The sequence below is a fragment of the Rhincodon typus genome, chromosome 6 (genome assembly GCF_021869965.1).
Source record: "Rhincodon typus isolate 14 chromosome 6, sRhiTyp1.1, whole genome shotgun sequence".
NCBI lineage: Eukaryota > Metazoa > Chordata > Chondrichthyes > Orectolobiformes > Rhincodontidae > Rhincodon > Rhincodon typus.
This window is the reverse complement of record NC_063337.1, coordinates 16,201,588-16,221,941: the sequence shown is the minus strand read 5'-3', so window position 1 is coordinate 16,221,941 and position 20,354 is coordinate 16,201,588. Positions and strand designations below refer to the sequence as shown.

General features: G+C 41.8%; 1 protein-coding gene across 1 annotated transcript in view; it reads left to right on the top strand.

Moving 5' to 3' along the window:
* LOC125483322 (gamma-aminobutyric acid receptor subunit gamma-3) overlaps window positions 1–20,354 on the top strand; it is a 548,041-nt gene that overhangs the window by 190,793 nt on the left and 336,894 nt on the right. The window contains exon 5 of the mRNA XM_048598107.1: window positions 11,681–11,763. Within this exon, the coding sequence (XP_048454064.1) occupies window positions 11,681–11,763 (83 nt within the window). The remainder of the gene's footprint in view (window positions 1–11,680; window positions 11,764–20,354) is intronic.

The window sequence follows — 20,354 nt, the reverse complement described above, 5'->3', positions numbered from 1 at the left end:
TTACATATGAGATAACAAAATGTCGAGCTGGATGAACACAGCAGGCCAAGCAGCATCAGAGGAGCAGGAAGGCTGACGTTTCGGGCCTAGACCCTTCTACATATGAGGGCTGTTTATTTCATCTCCTCATTGGTCCATACAATGCCAACAGGAACTTCTCTGTCGAACTGCTATCATAAGGAACGTCAGCTCAACCAGCACAGGTGAAATTATCAAAATCTTTCACCTGCAGTGTCTTTAATGATCTCAGCATATTTCCAAAGCATTTTACAGCTGATGAATTATTTTTGAAGGTTTGTTACTCTTCCAGCGTCGGCAACGCTGTAGCTAATTAGTTTTCGTCCCGTGAAACAGCAAAGTGGTGTTGATCAAAACGTCCATTGTAGTGTTGATGGCTGAGGGATAAATGGCTGGTTTGCAGCACGGAGTGACGCCAAAAGTGCAGCTTCAATTCCCACACTGTCTGAGGTCGCCATGCAGGTCCTGCCTTCTCAACCTCACCCCTTTGCATGAGACATGGTGACCCTCAGGTTAAACTTACTCTGTGATGAGAGAGAAGCCCTAGAATCCTATTACACTATGGTGATTTTATGTTTACCATGGTTCAGAGATAATTATTGGTTAGGACACAAGGAAGAATACTTTTTTTCCAACTAGCGCAAGAAAATCTTTGACATCAGCCCAAGAAAGAAGACTTTGGCCTCGGTTTGAAATCCCATCTGAAGGATGATGACCTCTTGGTTTTTAAGCCTGATTTACTGCCCACATTCAGCCCAAGGTAATTTTTTTTTTATAGGAACAAAAACAGAAGTTGCTGGAAAAGCTCAGCAGGTTTAGCAGCATCTGTGAAGAAAAGAAATTTTTACGGGCTGGCTGAGCAAGGCCACACGTCTACCCATGAGCCCGTGGAGGGTAATTCTTTCAGGATCTTTAAAGGCCAATTAAGGCCTATTGTCTGAGGCTGACTGGGACTTTTCCAGGGCAGTTCTGAAAAAGGATTGCTGGAATCGAAACGTGAACTCTGATTTCTCTCCACGGATGCTGCCAGATCTGCTGCGTTTTGCAGCAATTTCTGTTTTGTTTCTGGGACTCTTCCAGCCTGATTTGGGACCCCATGAAGGACTGGCGACTGGGTCAGCCGTCAATGGAGAGCTTCCCATAGGCTGACCTTAGTTGGCACTTCTGGCAGACTTTAAAGGTCCTTTCAAAGCAGCCTGGCCTCAGCTTTAGTTTAAAACTCAAAATGGTAAAGGCTGGAAAAGGGGCTGCCTCCATCTTGAGACCATAAAGGTAGATCCCTCGAATCTTTTGTGTCATTCTTGGCTTGCCGTGCCAGCTCTCTGCTTGCTTGGAAAGGTAGCTGGCTCCTTCCTCAGGGCTGTAAGGCCTCTTGTTGGCCCTCCAGCTTTGAATGTCGACCTGCCACTCTTCAGTGGACAGTGAGCCTGCCCTTTAGAGACTTTTTTCCAATTTGGGGAAAATCATTGTTGGATAATTATTCACTAAACAATGCAAGAGTTTGACCCACATCCAACCATGACATCATGATGTCAACCTGGAGGGCAAAATCTTGCTCTGTACCATTTGACAATGCAGCTCTCCCTCAGTACTGCACTGGACTGTCGACCCACATTTTCTGCTCAAATCTCTTGAGTGGGCCTTGAAGCCACAATCTACAAGTTGACGACTTAATACAGCAGGAAACACAGCCTCGACAATCAGGCCATTGAGGGAGCATCATTTCTGTTTCCCTTTTATTTAAGTTCTTAACTTTGGAATAATTGTCTGCACAACAACAGAGGACGCCCTTAATATAACCTGAAACTGCCATTAGACTTAAGACAATGTGGTCAGTGTACTTCAACAAAGAACAGTTAAATTCTTAATTGAAAAAAAGTTAGATGATAACATTTACATGTTTTGTTGAACTGATTTGGAAGATTGCCATTCCTATTTGCTTAATTGATTATCTGAAATTTTACTGATTAAATTAAGCAAATGAAAACGGATTACAGCAGAAGCTGCATACCTATACATAGCAGTATATTACAGTTTAACATGACATTGGACCAATGAAAGTGAGAACGTGAATCTTCTAAGTGGTCTTCTTTAAAATTTCAAGCAATGTTTACATTTTGTTGAAATTTGTTCTTGTGATGTGAACATCATTGAAAATGTCACCGTTTATTTCCTTTCCTAATTGTCATTGGGCAGATGGTGAGCCACTGACAGCTGAGTGACTTTGTAGGCCATTTGAGAGCACTGTTAGGAATCAACTGCATGGCTGTAGGCTGGAATCTCAGGTAGGCCCAACCAGATAAGGATGCCAGATATCCTTTCCTAAAGGCAATGAGTGAACCAACTGGGATTTTATTATAATCTAGTAACTGTATTATTGCCCTTAAATAAGAGAGGTATTTTATTTCAGATGTTTTCATCAATGGAATTTACAATTCCTCCCACTGTCATGGCGGGATTTGAACTTATTTCCCAGAGCATTAGTAAATCCTTATGCAGGAAGACTTGGACAATGGTGGCTTGGGCAGACAAGAGGTCAAACATTTATGCTGCTCACATGCCAGGCAATGACCATTCCCAAGAAGAGAAAATCTAATCACCTCCCCTTGACATACAATGGTTTCACCATCACTAAAGCCCCTGTTATCAACTTGTTGGAGTGTCACCATTGACCAGAGACAGAATCGGACTAACCATGTAATACAGTGGCCACAAGAGCAAGTCAGAGGCTGGGAATTCTGCAATAAGTAGCTCACACCTGACGGCCCAAAGCCTGTCCACCATCTATAAAACACAAGTCAGGAGTACGATGGAATACCCTCCACTTGCCTGGATGAGTTTCTTGAGACCACTCAACAAACTTGATACCATCCAGAACAACCCATCCCATTTGATTGGTATTACAGCCATCCCCTGAACTTTGTCAACCACCAACATACAGTGGCCAAAGTGCGTACCATTTACAAGATGCACTGTAGAAATTCACCAGGGTTCCTCTGATAGCAGCTTCCAAACCTTCAACCTCTATCACCTTATAAGACAAGACAGCTGATGTATAGAAACACCACAAGTTCCCCTTTATGCGGCATACCATTTTGACTTAGAAATATGTCACTATTTCTTCATAGTGACGAAGTCAATATCCTGGAACCACCTTTCTAACAACACTCTGGGTCTCATTACATCCCTAGGAGTCCAGTGATTCAAGAAGGCAGCTCACCAGCACCTTCTCCAGGGCAATTAGGAATGGGCAAGATATATCAGATCATCCAGTGATGTCCACATCTCATGAACACATTAAGAAAATGTTATTTCATATGAGCATGGCTGATCTGATTTTGGCTTCAACTGAGCATTCCTTGCTGCCCCTATTAACCGTGTCTATCTAACTCTGTCTTAAACATGTTCAATGACACTGCCACCACCACTCTCTGGAGAACCAAGTTCCAGTCAATCACAACCTCGGAGAGAAAAAAATCCTACTAATTTCTGTCTTAAATCAGAGCCTCTGGTTTTTAAACTCTGTCCCCTAGTTTTAGTCACCCTCCACAAGGGGACAAATGTTTTCAGCATTCACTCTGTCAGGTGCCCTCAGGTTCGTATATGTTTGAATGAGATCATTTCCCATTATTCTAAGCTCCAATAGATACAGCTTTAGCCTGTACAACCTCTGCTTATTAGATCAACCCTCCATTCCAAGCATCAGTCAAGTATTCAGGTCCCTAGTAACATTACCACTGTACTAACGTCACTGTGCCTGCCCCCTCCCCAACTTTCCCCCTTCCAACCCTCCACCTCTCAATCCCTATGTTCCCCGGACATTCCCCTAATGGGAGAGTTGGCAGGGCTGCCCAATGAGCCATTATCTATTGAATAGCAGAATGGGCTTGGAGATTCGAATGGTCTAGTCCTGCTCTGAGTTCCTCTACTGTTAAACTGTAGGCAGCCAATTAAGATCTGTTGTCATAGACAGACATTAAAGATTTTAATATGTTGAAATTCCACAAGCCATGCTGCACCACTAGAATTGCATGCTTTCCACTTTGCCGCTTGCTGTAAACTTCGAGGTTCACCCCAAATACAAGAGAAAGAATAATTTGAACAAAAGAATATTTCCAGAATGTGCAGGATTTTCTAATGGCAGAACTGGGTGTGCAGTGGGTGGCAGGTGGATGGGTACTATGTTTGCCAAGAGGAAGAACATAGTCTGTCCTAAGTTGACGTGGTGAGATTCAAAACATTATCAAACTCTCATTAATTATGATGTGGAGATGTTGGTGTTGGACTGGGGTAGACAGACAGGAGCCACACAACACCAGGTTACAATCCTACAGGTTTATTTGAAATCTTGTGATTTGAAGCTTGTGATTTCAAATAAACCTGTTGGACTATAACCTGGTGTTGTGTGACTTCTCGTTAATTAAACCTACTTTGAACATGGCACATTGCAACTCTGGTACGTGACCCTTGCCACCTTTGTATAAAGGTATCTACTGTTGTTAACCAAGAGTATAAAAGGATATCGGAAAAAAATAGGATCTATGAAGTTCACCATAATCTCAAATGAACAGGTTCATTGGGGTAAATAATCTCCGGAGGGAAGGAGTGGTGTAGTGGTAATTTCACTGGTATTAGCAATCGTAACTAATGTTCTGGGGACATAGGTTCTAATCTCATTGTGGTAGATGACGAAATTTGAATTCAGTGATGACTGTGTAATGGTTGTTGTAAAAACCGACCTCGTCCATTAACATCCTTTAGGGAAGAAATCTGCCATTCTTACCTGGCCTGGCTGACATGTGTGCATCTGGAGTCACAATGTGGTTATGTTTTAACTACCTTTTAGACAATTAGGCATGGACAATAACTCCTGCCCTACCTAATGATATCCACATCCCATGAAAGAATGAAAAAGTATACTGCCACTATCTTCCTCTGCTACAATGTACGTGATTTCAAGGAAAACATCTGCAATTTCGCTGCCAGAAATGAATTCTGAACTGAAGGAGGAGGTGGAAGAAGCGCCCAGACTCCATTGAAATTTATGCCACAGAATAGTGTTAAAACATAGAAATATAGAAAATAGGTGCAGGTGTAGGCCATTCGGCCCTTCGAGCCTGCACCATCATTCAGTACGATCGTAGCTGATCATGCAATTTCAGTACCCCACTCCCGCTTTCTCTCCATGCCCCTTGATCCCTTTAGCTGCAACAGCTGCAACAGCTGCAACGTCACTATGCCTGACCCCTCCCCAACTTTCCCCCTTCCAACCCTCCACCTCTCAATCCCTATGTTCCCCGGACATTCCCCTAATGGGAGAGTTGGCAGGGCTGCCCAATGAGCCATGATCTATTGAATAGCAGAATGGGCTTGGAGTCCAGCTGCTGATTAAATATATCTATTGAACTGGTCCCAACAGCTTTACGTGGTAGGGAATTAGGGGAGGCAATGGCCTAGTGTTAATATCGCTGGACTATTATTCCAGAGACCCAGATAATGTTCTGGGGAGCTGGGTTCGAATCCCACCATGGTGGAATTTGAATTCAGCAAATATCTGGAATTAAGGACCGTGAATCCATTGCCGATTGTCGGGAAAAACCCACCTGGTTCACTAATGCCCTTTAGGGAAGGAAACTACCATCCTTACCTGGTCTGGCCTACATGTGACTCCAGACTCACAGCAATATGTTGACTCTGAACTGCCCCCTGGACAATTAATGCTGCCTAGCTAGCGATGCCCTTATCCCATGAATGAATAAAGGGAAAAAAAAAATTCCACAGGTTTATAACTCTGAGTAAAGTGTTGCAAAGTTCTGACGTATTTGTGAATTGTAAACCAGGAAGGTAGAATTTGTTGGTAAAAATGGTTGTGGGGAAAAGAGTGTCTAGTTCCTGTAATGGGCTGAGCTTATTTTTGTGCTTAGAGATATTTAAAATTGCACATCTGTGAGCAGCATCTGGAGGTTGCCAGTATAGAGAGCCTCAAAAAGTGAAACAAGTGTATCAAAAACGCTTGACAGATAGAACATGCAAAACAGCAGTCTCGTTTTGATGTTGTGAGTTTGAATTTGGCCAATTAAGTTAAAACAAGCACCTTGATACAGAAAGCCAATTGAATTTAAATCTGATGGTGTTGACAACATCGAACCAGTCATATGTAACACATCCTATTATGTCACTACGGATATAAAGATGAGGGCATGTTTGAAAATCGAAGGAGAGCCATCCGCCACCTGCCAAAGTTAGCACCATTCAGCTCTCAGAGAAAACCCATCTAATTAATTAAAGGTACCATTGTCCTTATTGAATAAATTATAGAGCTAAAACATCCTTGACAGCAGAGTTAACGGAAGAAAAGGTGTTCGTGAAGTGACTTCTATTCCAGAGGATAGCCTGTATGAACTTGGGGCATTGAATTTTCATTCGTTGGTCTCATACTAATTGGGTTTATTAAATGGGACTTGTGTCTATTTGAACAGCATTCCAGTAGAATTTAGACCAGTTAGGAAGGAGTTAGTAGTCTCAGGGGAAATTGTCAGTTTGTTAGTAGTTCCTATTAATTTTCTCATTGTTGAGTTAAATAAATAAATTGTTTCTTGTTACTTGTAAAATGGAGATGAAGGATTTTCTTTCTTTTAACCACTCTTAATAGATTACGAGGGGAAAGGTAAGTTTCTCTGGGTGTTTCATGGGTAGTTATTAGAAGAGAACCTCTAATCCGGTCATAATAGACTGGGGCTTGTGTTTTAGTTTAATCATCAGAGGGCTTCGGCTATTCCCTGTCTGTAACAAAAGGAATTCTTCTTCATCTCAGTCCTTAATGGCTTACCCCTTATTCTTAGAATGTGATCCCCAGTTCTGCACTTCGCCAACATCAGGAACATTTTTTCCACGTCTAGCCTGTACATTTCCATTAGGATTTTATATGTTTCTATGAGATACCCCCTCGTTCTTTTAAATTCCAGGGAATAGAAGCCCACTTGATCCAGTCTTTCTTTATATGTCAGTCTGGTGAACCTTCGGCGGACTCCCTCAATAGCAAGAATGTCCTTCCTCAGACTAGGAGACCAAAACTGCACACTCTACTTAAGGTGTGGCCTCATCAAGGCCCTGTATAACTACAGAAAGACATCCCTACTCCTGTACTCAAATGGTCTTGCTATGAAGGCCAAGATGCCATTAGCTTTCCTCACTGCCTGCTGCACCCGCATGTCAACCTTCAGTGACTGTTCCACCGTGACACCCAGATCTTGTTGCACCTCACCTTTTCCTAAACTGCCACTATTCAGATAATAATCTGCCTTCCTTTTTTTTGCCAAAAAATTGAATGACCTCACATTTGTCCACATTATATTCCATTTGCCAAGTATTTAAAACAGATTTCACCACAATTTCTTTAAACAAACAAATATTAATCTCAAAATATGGATTTTAATTTCAAGGATAAATATTCATTGATTCACTAAAACCTAGCTAAAAGCTTAAAATATTTACTTACTCCACTTATCAACACTTTGAAATTAGCAATACAGGCATTAATTACATCAGCTGGAATTTGCACCCCTGTGTGAAAAATAGTTATCTCATCCATACTGTCACATCAGGCTTTTTGATGTCAAACTGTGATTTCTCTCTCCCTCTCTATACACTCAGAATCCAGATGAACTGTCATTTCTCTAAGTAAACAAAGCTGTCAACATTTTCTAGACGCTGATTTTGTCCTCTTTGAGACTGGTCAATCCTGAGAGAACAAATTTAATCTGAAAATTGCTCTCATTATTTAAATCCTTAAATCTCAGATATCTTTTAATCTTCATTCTCTGATTATCCTCTTCTTTTCTCCCACCCCGCAACCATGTTAATTAAATTGGTGTTTAATTATAATCCAGTGGCGACATTAATTTGGACTCCCTTGAATCCCTATATTGAGTGCAGCAGGACTGGTTTAGTGATAGTGGTAGTGCTATTGCCTCTAGGCCACAAGGTCCAGGTTAAGGTCTCCTCCTCATCCAGAGGTGCGCCATAACAAGTCTAAACAGTTTGATTGAAGGGTTTGATTTGACTTATTATTGCTACATGTATCTAAGTACAGTGAAAAGTGTTGTTTTGCATGTAGTACAGGCAGACCATAACATACAAAGATAATAGGATGATTGAACAGAGCGAGGAATAAAATGGCTGCAAAGAAGGTGTCCAGAAAACAAGACCAGCATTAGATTTGAAATTTGAGAGGTCCATTCAGAAGTCTATTAACAGCAGGGAAGAAACTGGTCTTGAACCTGTTTGTGGTGTGTTTAAGCTTTTGTATCTTCTGCCTGGCAATAAGAAGTGTAGATGGAGTCAATGGTTAGAAGGTTGGCTTTCATGATGGACTGGGCTGAGTTCACAACTTTCTGTAGTTTCTTACAGTCCTGGGCAGAGCAGTTGTCGTACCAAGCCATGATGCATCCTGATATAACACTTTCTGTAGTGCATCTGTAAAGTTTGTGAGGCACCTTATGACATGCTGAATTTCCTCAGCCTCCTGAGGAAGAAGAGGCATTGCTGTGCCATCCTGACCATCGCATCTACGTGGGTGGTCCAGGCCAGATTGTTGGTGATTGTCATTCCTCATAGATCGAGACGTGTCCTCCTCCTCCTGCTCCTTTATTCAGGAGCAGGTTGATACATTGGTTGGTTGGAGGTGGCTAACATGGAATAGATGTCTCTTCAACATAACTTATGAAGTTAGAAAGATTTGTTGCTTAGTGATCAGGGTTTTAACACCCCTTACAATACAACCCAAGAGTGTGCTGCAGAAGCTTGAAATAAACTGGTTTGACTTTTGACTGAAATACTTTGAGATACATCATACTATTTCACTAGGGAGGTGCATTACCGAAAAAGATTTGCTGCTTTGATTCAATCAAAAAAAAACTATCCACAAGGACAGATTGATTGATGCTACCTTTAGATCAGGGAAGGCTGAAACAAATGACAGTGCAGGCTTTCAAAAGAATGAAGTGTTACTTGATATGTTTCAAATATGACTGGCCAGCGCTTGATGTAACACCACATGACATCTCTGGTCATTCTTTGGTTCGTATCAAACCAGTCTTCAATGAAAATATTTAAAAGGGATATACCAGGCATGTAGTTTTCTGTACAACAAGGAAAACTGAAGTGCATTAATATTTCAGACTGGCATTAGGCACTAGTGAACGATTCAGATTCTATTATCTCAGATCAAATTGAGCCTACTCTATATCCTTCTGCAATGAAACATACACCATTCTTGGGGAATTTGGCAGGACACATACTGAGAGGATGTTTCCCCCTCTTGGGGGACTCTGGAACCAAGGGACACAGTTTAAGTATAAGGAGTCTCTCATTCAACACTGAGATAAGGAGGAAATTCTCCTCCCAGAGGATCGTTAGTATTTGGAATGTTTTTCCACAGAGAGCTGAGGAGGCTGTGTCATTGAATATATTCAGAGCTGAGTTGGATAGATTTTTAATTTTCCAAGGGAGGCTGTGGTTAGCCAGAAATTGGAAATAAGACCACAATCAAATAGCAATGATATTTTTGAGAAGAGGAGAAAATGGCTCATCCTGCTGCTATGTTTTATTATCATGATAAGCACACCCCATCGTCTCCAAAAATCTAAATACCTAACCATTCCTTGTGAAAAAAAAAGTTGTAGCCTGTAAAGTAATGGGACAGTAGCAACATGGAGATAACATTTTCTGAGGATCAAGAAGCAGTGAGGTAGTTTATGGGTATTTTACACACTGTTGGGTGGTTTGTAATGGAGTTCCTGAAGGTTCAGTATGAGGCCCTTTGCTTTTCCTGATACGAATGATCTAGATCTTGATGTGCAGGAGACAATTTCAGTTTCAAAGGTCTAGATGGCACAAAATTCAGGAAGGTTGAGGATATTGTAAATGGCGGCTGAGGCTGTTGTAAATGGTGTTGAACTCCAAAAGGACATAGACAAATTGGTGGAGTGAGTAGACAAGGGGCTAAAGATCAAGTTCAATGTGCAAAACTGTTTGCTGGTACTGGTTGGTGAAAAGAACAGGAAGAGCCAATATTAACAGAAAGGATATTATTCTAAAGGGTATGCAGTTGCAGACAGACCTGGGTATATGTGATATAAGTCATTAAAGGTGGCAGGACAGGTGGAGAGAGCCATTAATAAAGCACACAGTTTTCTAGGCTCCATTAATAGGACTATACAGCATAAGAGTGAAAAGCTTATGCTGAATTTATAGAAGACACCAGTTAGACCTCAGCTGGAGTATTGTGTATTGGTGAAGCAGTACAGTTTTCCTCGGAGAGGAAAAGGCTGGGAAGAGGTTTGATAGAAGTTTTCAAAACCATGATGGCCTTGGATAGTGTACATGGGAGGAACCTTTTCTCACTTGTAAAAGGATCAATAACCAAGGGAACTCCATTTTAATGTGTTTTGCAAAAGAAGCAAACATGAAGTGAGAAAAAAGCCTTTTCATTCAACGAGTAGTTAGGGTCTGGAATGTACTGCTTGGAAATACAGTGGAGGGAAGCAGGCAACGGAGGCATTCAAAAAGGTATTTCATGGTTATTTAGATAGCAACAACATGCAAGGCAGGAGATTGGCACAAAGTCAAAACTCTTAGAGAGCTGATGCAGACGCAGTGGGCCGAATAGCCTTGTTCTGTGCTGGAACAATTCAATGATTCTATAACACACATTCAGTGTGTTAGTCAATGTCCAATTGGGCTCGTAAAAAGAGGATAGACTTTGGTAAATTTGAAAGGTGATTGAGGAGACTGGTTCAGTATTCCATAGAGTTTCAAATACTAAGGAATGGCCTTGTAGAAATTTATAGAATTCTCACATCACAGGGTATATCAGAGTTTCCCTTGTCTGATGAGTCTAAAACCAGTGGACAAAATCTCAGGACAAGACACAGTTCATTTAAGGCTGAGATGGGGAGAATTTCCTCACCTAGAATGTGGTGAATGTTTTGGAATTCTCTACCTCAGAGGGTCGTGGAAGTCCAATTGTTGAGTAGGTTTGAGACAGAAATTGATAGATTTCTGGAAACGAGTGACATCGAGGGAATTGGACATAGTGCTGGAAAGTGGCATTGAGGTAGATGATCCGCCATGGTCTAATTGAATGTTGGGTCTAGGCTCAAATGGGCTGGATGGCCTATCCAGGATCCTGACACAACCGAAGGGGAGTTATTTTCTAAGATACCACTTGCCAGTATGAAAAAGGCAGTTTTTAAAGGGGGAAGATCAGTAAAGATTGAACAAATTTCAAGCATGGGTTAAAAAAGAAGTTTCCATAAAATAGTCCAGTTTCATCATTCTCCTGCCATGAAAGACATCACATGGATTGTCAAATCCATTGGTGAATCCAGTCAGTGAGCGTAGATTTGATGAGTCACTTGACCACTGCTATTGTGTTCTTCCACATTGGTTATTTCTTATGCTAAAAGAAAAGTGATTAGATTCTGTTTGGCAGTTTCAGAATTTATTTACTTTTATCTATGACCAATTCTTCCATGTCTCAGTTGGAAAATTGTGAACAGTAGATCATAGATATTAGTACTTCATTTCCTTCTTTAACAAAGCTATAGCAGTACCAGATTATAGCATAAAGTGATAATTAATAAACTGTTGCTTTCTGCAGGCTGACAATAATCGCAGAGTGTCAACTGCAGCTCCAGAACTTTCCAATGGATGAACATTCTTGTCCTCTCATCTTCTCCAGCTGTAAGTATTGCCTCTGTCAAACATCTAATAGAAATCTAATAACCCTTTAAGCGACTTTTATTTTGGGCAGCATGGTTACTTACTTTTGAGAAAACTGAAACGGTGTTGATGCTTCATCACATTGTACCCCAGAGTGATTCTCAATTAACAGTTTAATATATAAATCAAGACATGCTGAGGGAAAATTGTAGCGACTGATATCTCCTTCACTCTCCCTCTCATTCTTTAGCTAGTGATATATTGATAATGATGATCTAAATTATTCTCATCCTTTGTAACATGCCACTCATGCATTAGCATCATTCTATTTCACTCTGAAAAAAATGTCAGAGATCAGTTTGGTCATGTCAGTTATTTAACTGGGCTGTATTCTGCAGGGAGAGAGAGAGAGAGAGAGGGAGAGAGAGACAGAGACAGAGAGATCTATGATTGCAGTTGATATTGTGAATAATCCTGCTGGGAATTATGAACAGAGCTGAAGAACTTAAACAATGCTCAAACAACATTCTGCAAAACAATAGAAAACAAAAGTAGCTTACAATTTTGAAAGAATTCTGATATTTGCTGTACAAAGAACCTAATAGATAGAGATGCCTTTCCTCCTTTTTGGCTTTACCAAAGCTCATCAAAAGTATTAATTGGTTGCATACCACTTTGAAGTGTCCCAGGAAAAGTGCTCGGAATGTGAATGCAAATCATTCATTCGTTCACTGGCAAAATGCAAATAAAGCAAATGAAAGCAAAATGCTGCAGATGCTGGAAATCTGAAACAAACACAGAATGCTGGAGAAACTCAACAGGACTGGCAGCATACATGGAGAGAGAAACATAGTAAAGGTTTTGAGTCTGGTATGACTCTTCTGCAGAACTGCAAATCAAGCAGATTAATTCAGAAGGACTGCAAAAATGAAATAACCTAAGTTTGGAGTTGTTTGGAACAATATCCTAAACTCATCTCTGAATTATGAATGTCTTCGATATGAGCCACAGCTTAACAAACAGCATTAATAATATATTAAAAGACCTGAAGAAAATGCTATATATGTGACTTGAATTGGCAATTGTCCTAAAAAATATGCAGCACAGGGATTACCCAGGGCCTTGAAGCAAGCTGATGTTGTCGGAAAAGGAGATTTCTCAACACCAAGGTGCAGGGCTGGATGAACACAGCAGGCCAAGCAGCATCATAGGAGCAGAGAGGCTGACGTTTCGGGCTCAACACCATACTGAGCTCAAAGCACATGGCTTGGCTGAGGGTGTGTTCCCAGAGGGATCTTCTGAAATTCTAAATTCGAAATCTGTCAAATCTACTGCTTAATCTGTCGTGAGCATTGCATTAGAATTGGATTGGACAGTGTCGCAAGTCAGATGGCTGTGGAGAGAGAGTAGGAACTGCAGATGCTGGAGAATCTGAGATAACAAGCTGTAGACCCTTCTAGGCCCAAAACGTCAGCCTTCCTGCTCCCCGGATGCTGCTTGGCCTGCTGTGTTCATCCAGCTCTACACCTTGTTATCTCTTTAGTCACATAGCTGTGTCGTGTTGTAGAAGGTGTCACAATGACTCCAAACATCCTCAGGGGTTCAAAAGACATTGTAGCCTTACAGGGCTACCACCTGCTTGACTTTGGATGGGGACCATATTTTTGATAATAAGCCATCTAAAAGTTTCTAGAGTGTGAATGAACCCTGGATCTTAGCAGACCATTGCTTAGCCAGTTCATACGAAAACCTCTCTCTGCTTTTACTGAAGGTATATCATTGGCTAATGGTCATTAGAATCGTGAAGGGATGATTTCAGAGAAAAAAAATAATAGTGCTCATCTACTGACTATCATGAGCTGTAATTTTTGGACTCTGGATTTTTTTTTAAAATCGAAGTGAAAAACAAATGTGTTCCAATCTATGTCTCCTGATTCATTAAGCCTTGGGGTTATTTGAGTCGGTGAAATATTAAAGGTAACAGCATAGAAAGAAGTCATTTGGCCCATCCTGTGTCAGCTCTCTTTCAGAATTAAGCTCACTCCACTCCCCTTTTCTATGCATCGTGCAATTTTATTTCTCCTCAGATACTTATCCAATTATGTAAATGAAATGTCACAACTCTGGCACTTTTTCACCCTGTTTTATCGTGCCATCTGTCTGGTTTTGCAAATGGCAAAATGTTGCAAACACAGATGGATGGAACTAGTACTTAGAAGAGAAGATAATTAGAAGCTGGTGTTACTATGAATAAGTGACATCCATAAAGCTTCTCCCTGGTGTTACGTCTGGATCATCCACATGCTCCGGGAGTAGGTAAAGTAGGATAGCTGTTTGAAATAGATTTCCTTGCTGGGGTTTGAAAAATCCCCAGTAAAATCTCTGCAGATGTTTAGATTATGGTTCATGGATAAAAGCACAGGTAGTGCATGGGTGAATGATACAGGCCATTTAGGACTGAGATGAGGAAGCACTTCTTCGCTTAAACTCTGGAATTTGCTACCACAGAAGGCTGTGGAGGCCGGGTCACTGAGGTTAATCGAGAAGGAGATTGATAATTTTTTACTGTCTAAAAGGCGTGAATGGGTATGAGTGAGAAAGCAGGAATATGGCATTGAGTTAGAGGATCAGACATGATCCCATTGGATGGTTTGAAAGGCTGAATGGCCTACCCCTGCTCCTCGTTTCTATGATGTAACTGATGGCATCCCAGTTTCAGTCTTCAATCTGTTCTGAGGTAGCTAATTTCATTCTTGGGGTATTGAAAACCCCAAACAGATCTTAGCTGTCTTTACAGATGGCCCAGTATTCTATAATATTTCTTCTCTTAATGTGTTTGTATTTTTCTTTATCCTTTTTGCCTCTCTCAGGAGAGTAACATGACTTTGGAGGGGAGGCTGAGAGGTGTCTTCAAGCTCCAATTATCATAATGTTTAGGGTACACTGGCTGAAATAACTGATTATTCCATGATCGATGATTTTGTCCACTCATGTTTAAAAATGTACATCTCAATCCTCAGCTGTAGCAGGGAAATAACAATTAGGTTTCCAGAATCAGAAACCATGCAGAAAATCATGTGTGCTCACAAAGAATCAGGTTCGACTGCAGTATCCCTGTAACCAACCAGTCCAGTTGCCCACTTCTTACATTTTGAGGCTTAACCCCCATAAGATTAGAAGTAGGGACGTTCGTTGATAGTGTTCAGTACTATTCACAACTCCGCAGATACTAAAACAGTCTATAACTGCATGAGGCAAGACCTTATTAGTATTCATACTTGGGCTGATAAGTGCCATGTAATATTTGTGAAATGCCAGGCGATGACCATCTCCTGCAAGAGACAATCAAACCATACTCCTTGGCATTCAACACTATTAGCAAACTTGAGTTCTTCAGCATCAACACCCTGGAATTTACCAGTGACCAGAAACTGAATTGGACCAGCAACAAAAATGCTCTAGCTAGAAGAAAAGGTCAGAAATGAGGAATTCTTTAATGTGTAACTAAATTCCCAATCCATAATCTATAAGGCGCAAGTCAGGAATATGGTTTGTTTTTTCTTCCTCTTTATTCTTTCTTGGAATGTGCCACTAGCAAGGCCAGCTTTTGTTACCCAATCCTAACTGCCTCTGATAAATCATATCAGAGGGCAGTTAACAGTCAACCACATTTCTGTAGGACTGTCAATTACATGTAGACTGCATCAGGTGAAAATGGGAGATTTCCTTCAACTAAGAGCATTAGTGAAGGGATTTTATGAGCATCGAGGTTCATGCTCACTATTACTGATGTTGGCTTTATAATGCCAGATTTATTCACCAAATTTCATAATCCATTGTGGGATTTCAACCTAAGCCTGTTCCTCTGTATTGTTTGTCCAGTTATATCACGATTACATTACCAGCTTCCCATTTTCTACTTACCTGCTGGAGTGCAGCTCCAATGATAGTCTCTTTCAAAAGTACCGTTCAAGCCCTCAGTCTCTACCCCTTCACGAGTGAAGGTAGTGGACATCCACTTGCAAGTTCCCTTTCTTCCCACACAACACCCTAACTCAAGAATATATGTCTTTCTTCACAGTCACTCATTACAAATCCTGGCACTTCCTTTCCTAACAGCACCATGGGTGTGTCTAAACCAGTGGTTCAAGAAGGCGGCTCATCACCACCTTCTCCAGGGCATTTAAGAACAGGAATCAAACAGTGGTCTTGCCAGCAATGTTCACATCCCATCAGTGAATAAGCAACTGACAAATGGTCACTTAGGTAAGATATCACTGTTGAATTGCCTCAGAATGAATTGTTAACTTAAATTAAAAAACCACTAAAGGCAGAAAACAAGGCCTGAATCTTTGTTTCTGGGTCAGGAGATTTCCTGGTTCCATATGCCTGACCAGGAAAAGTGTGCACTGGAACTTCGGATTTTTATTTTGGGGGTCAGGTTTTATGGGAGTTTGTGGCAGGCGGCACTAGAAACAGTGTAGAGGCTGTCAGGTTTGGAGATGGCTGGAGGGAAGGCAAATCTTAGTGTGTAAATGCTTTGCCAAAGCAATGGTAGAAAAAAAAAAGCAAGAAAGCCAAAAGCAGCTGTTGATCCATCACCTTTCACAACTCTTCACCTAACCCCCAATATACTCCCACGCCATATCCATGTTAACCCAAGCCCTGATAGCCCCAGGCTATTGTCAACAGATAGACTGAAATAACAAATACTGGTTTTATTTTACACTGCAGGCAGGCTTTGTTTTCAAACATTTAAAGAGCAGGGGTTTTAAATGCCTTAGCACCTCCTTTTGACACCTCTGATGCCATTTCTGTTGATAGATCACTGAAGAGTTCCAATGAGCTTTACACTTTTATTGAATGTATAAACTTCATACACAAATTTGTGTCCACTTTAACCAACCTCAAGGGCACCTTGCCTACCCCAAAGCTGTCTGAGGAAAATATCTGAATGGGTACCGTACTTCTTCAAAGAATCCCAGAAATTTTAGATCTTCTTCTATCTGGTAAAAAGTACATAAAATATGCTCTGGACATCTCACGAGCGAAAATCACATTAGTCTAAGGTAGCTGCACTTCAACATTCCCAGTTACCTCTCAGAACTATGGATCTGCATATTAGAAGACTCCACCATTTCCCCTACTACCCCCATGAAAATGCCATATCCAGGATGGTACTTCCTAATTCCCACAATGCTGTCACCTGTGGCATGGTAACCCTCAGGTAAAACCACCACCAGTTGTCTCTCTCAAACGAGAGCAGCCCTGTGGTCTGGTAGCACAATGGGCCTTTACCTTTACTGAATCCCTCCAGGGTGGAAAGAGGCCATTTGACCCATCGAGTCTGCACCAACTCTCCATCGAGAATCCCACCCAGGCCCAGCCCCTTACCTTATCCCTGTAACTCCACAGTTAACATGGCTGACCCACTTAGCCTGCACATCTCTGGACACGACAGGGCAATTTAGCATGGCCATTCTACCTAACCTGGACATGTGGGAGGAAACTGGAGCACCTGGAGGAAACTCACTCAGATATGGGAGAATGTGCAAATTCCAAACAGATAGTCACCTGTGGGTGAAATTGTACCCAGGTGAGGCAGAAGTGCTAACCATTGTGCTGCGATAGCGCCCATCTTTTCTCCATCTTTTTTTACAATTCAGGACAAATACTCTATAAATTAGAAGCTTGCCCTTTTAAACATTTTTTTACAAGATCTTCATAAGGCCGAAACGTTAACTCTGTTTTCTCCTCCACAGATGCTGCCAGACCTGCTGAGCTTTTCCAGCAACTTTGTTTTTGTTCTTCATAAGGCATTGATTGAGTAGTAAGTAAAAACTAAAAGAACTGTGGATGCTATAAATCAAGAATAAAAACTGAAGTTGCTGGAAAAGCTCAGTAGTTCTGGCAGCATCTGTGAAGAGAAAATCAGAGTTAATGTTTCTGGTCCAGTGACCCTTCCTCAGAACTGATGGTAGCTAGGAAAATGTTGGTTTGTATGTAAAAGGTAGGGAGGTGGAGGGGGTAAGGAGTAAACAATAGGTAGGGATAGAGCCCAAAGAGCAAAAAGAGCGGTTGGATAGACAGGAGTTGATAATGATCTGGCTAGGAGGGTGAACAGCTGTTAATGGGGACTGTTAGTGACTAACAATAGGTAGTGTGTAATGGTAGACTATGTGATGACAAGGCCTGGTGTGTGGGGCAGGGGGCTGGGACATTGGAGTGTTTAGGCCATAAAATTATTGAACTCGATATTGAGTCCAGAGTGCTATAGGGTCCCCAAGCAGAAAATGAGATGCTGTTCTTCCAGCTTGCATTGGGCTTCACTGGAACACTGCAGCAAACCAGAGACAGAGATACTGGGGAGGGAGGAGGTAAATGGGCAGGTGTTGCACATTCTCTGGTTACAGGGGAAGGTGCTGTGGGGATGTTGGAGGCGTTGTTGGGAATGAAGGAAGAGTGAACCAGGGTGTCCCGGAGGGAACGGTCCCTGCGGAAGGCTGATAAGGGACGGGCGGGGAATATGTGTCTGATGGTGGCATCTCACTGGAGGTTGGTGGAAATGGCAGCTAATGATCTTAACGCCACCACTAGACATATATTCCCCTGTCTGCCTTCCACAGGGACATTTCCCTCCAGGACACCCTGGTCCACTCTTCCTTCACCCCCCGCAACATCTCCACAGCCCTTTCCACTGCAGCTGCCAAAGGTGTAACACCTGCCCATTTACCTACTCTGTCCTCAGTATCCAAGGGCCTAAATATATCTTCCAGGTGAAGCAGCACTTCATCTGCACTTCCCACAATCTAGTCTGCTGCATTCGCTGCTCACAATGTGGTCTCCTCTACATTAGGGAAACAAAGCATGAACTGGGTGAGTGCTTCGCAGAACATCTATGTTCTGCTTGCATAAAAGACCCTGAGCTTCCAGTTGCCTGCCACTTTAACACACCACCCTGTTCTCTCGCCAATATGTCTGTCTCAGGTTTGCTGCAGTGTTCCAGCAAAGCTCATCGCAAGCTGGAAGAACAGCACCTCATTTTCTGCTTGGGGACCCCTACAGCCCTCCAGACTCAGTATTGAGTTCAATAATTTTAAGGCCTAAACTCTCCCATGTCCTAGCCCCCGAAGCCATTCACCAGGCCTTACTATCACATAGCCTGCTATTACACACAACCATTGTTAGTCCCCATTAACAACTATTCGCCCTCCTAGCCAGATCATTATCAACTCCTTTGTCTATCCAATTGCTCTTCTCTCTCTGTGGGCTCTATCTCCATCTATTGTTTATTCCTTACCCCTTCCCCCTCCCTACCTTATACATATAAGCCAACATTTTCCTAGCTACCATCAGTTCTGAGGAAGGGTCACCGGACCCGAAATGTTAACTCTGATTTTTCTTCATTGATAGAATAGTCTCTGAAACACACGTATAGTTGCTGTTAGATGGGGGATTACATTTGAAGTAGATGATTTTATCTTCTATCCTATGTTGAAAGTATCTGCTGACACCAGATGTTCCGGTCGACGGTGTGTGCACGTGTACAGAGCCACACATGCTGTCTGATGACCATATCCAAAATGGCACCGTACTTCTTTGGAGAATTCCAGAAGTTTTAGATCCTCTATCTGGCAAAAAGTACAGAAAACGTGCTCTGGACATTAGTGAAATTCCCATCAGTGAAATTCATATCAGTCTGATGTGGCTGCACTTTAACATTTCCAGTTACCTCTAGGAACTATGGATGTGCATATTAGAAGACTCCACCATTTCCTCTACTAAACCCCCATGAAACTGCTAGGTTCAGGGTGAGACTTCCTGATTAAGGCATCCACTATCATTTTCATAGTGATGGATGGGCTCTCCATTTCAACCTCTCCCCATGCGTGAGGCGTGGTGACCCTTAGGTTAAACCACCACCAGTTGTCTCTCTTAAATCAGGGCAGCTCGTGCTTGTGCAGAGATAGCATCGATTCAGCTGAGAAAGTGGATGTGCCACAGAGTTATGTGCCTCATTGAAGTGTGCCTTGAGACTAAAAGGGTTGGGAACCACTGTTCTATCTCAATGCCATATTCCCACTTTCTAACCATAACTCATGATGTTATAGTTTGGAAAAGTTTGAAGTTATTATTTTTTTTCCTGAATTAGCAAAACTTGAACACGTTGAAAACATTCATGAAAGTAACTAGCAAATAAAGGTTCATTTCGCAGCGTTCTCCCTCCTTGAATCTCAATCCCTCTGTCCCTAAGGGCTGGCATTGTTTGCTGTTGTAAAAATGCATCTTAATACAGCAGCATTGTATTTCTGTAGGGGGGTTGTAACTTCATGCTGTGTGTACAACACAACTGGGATTAGTGAAGCATAAAAGGAACATTGTGTCATCAGCAAAGCATTCAAGAGAAAAAAAATGTTCAGTGAGCTGTGGAAACTAAGAGCTAGCATGTGTAACAAAGCTGGGCTCTATCACTGCGAAGAAATCTGGACAAACTGTTTAATGCAGAGTGGAAGTTCCACTGGTATTTTACTTGCCCGATTTCTCACAATGGATTTTCTGAATCTTGCTGTACTACCGACGTTCCTGCAAACTTCTGTTTATCCCGAACCTTT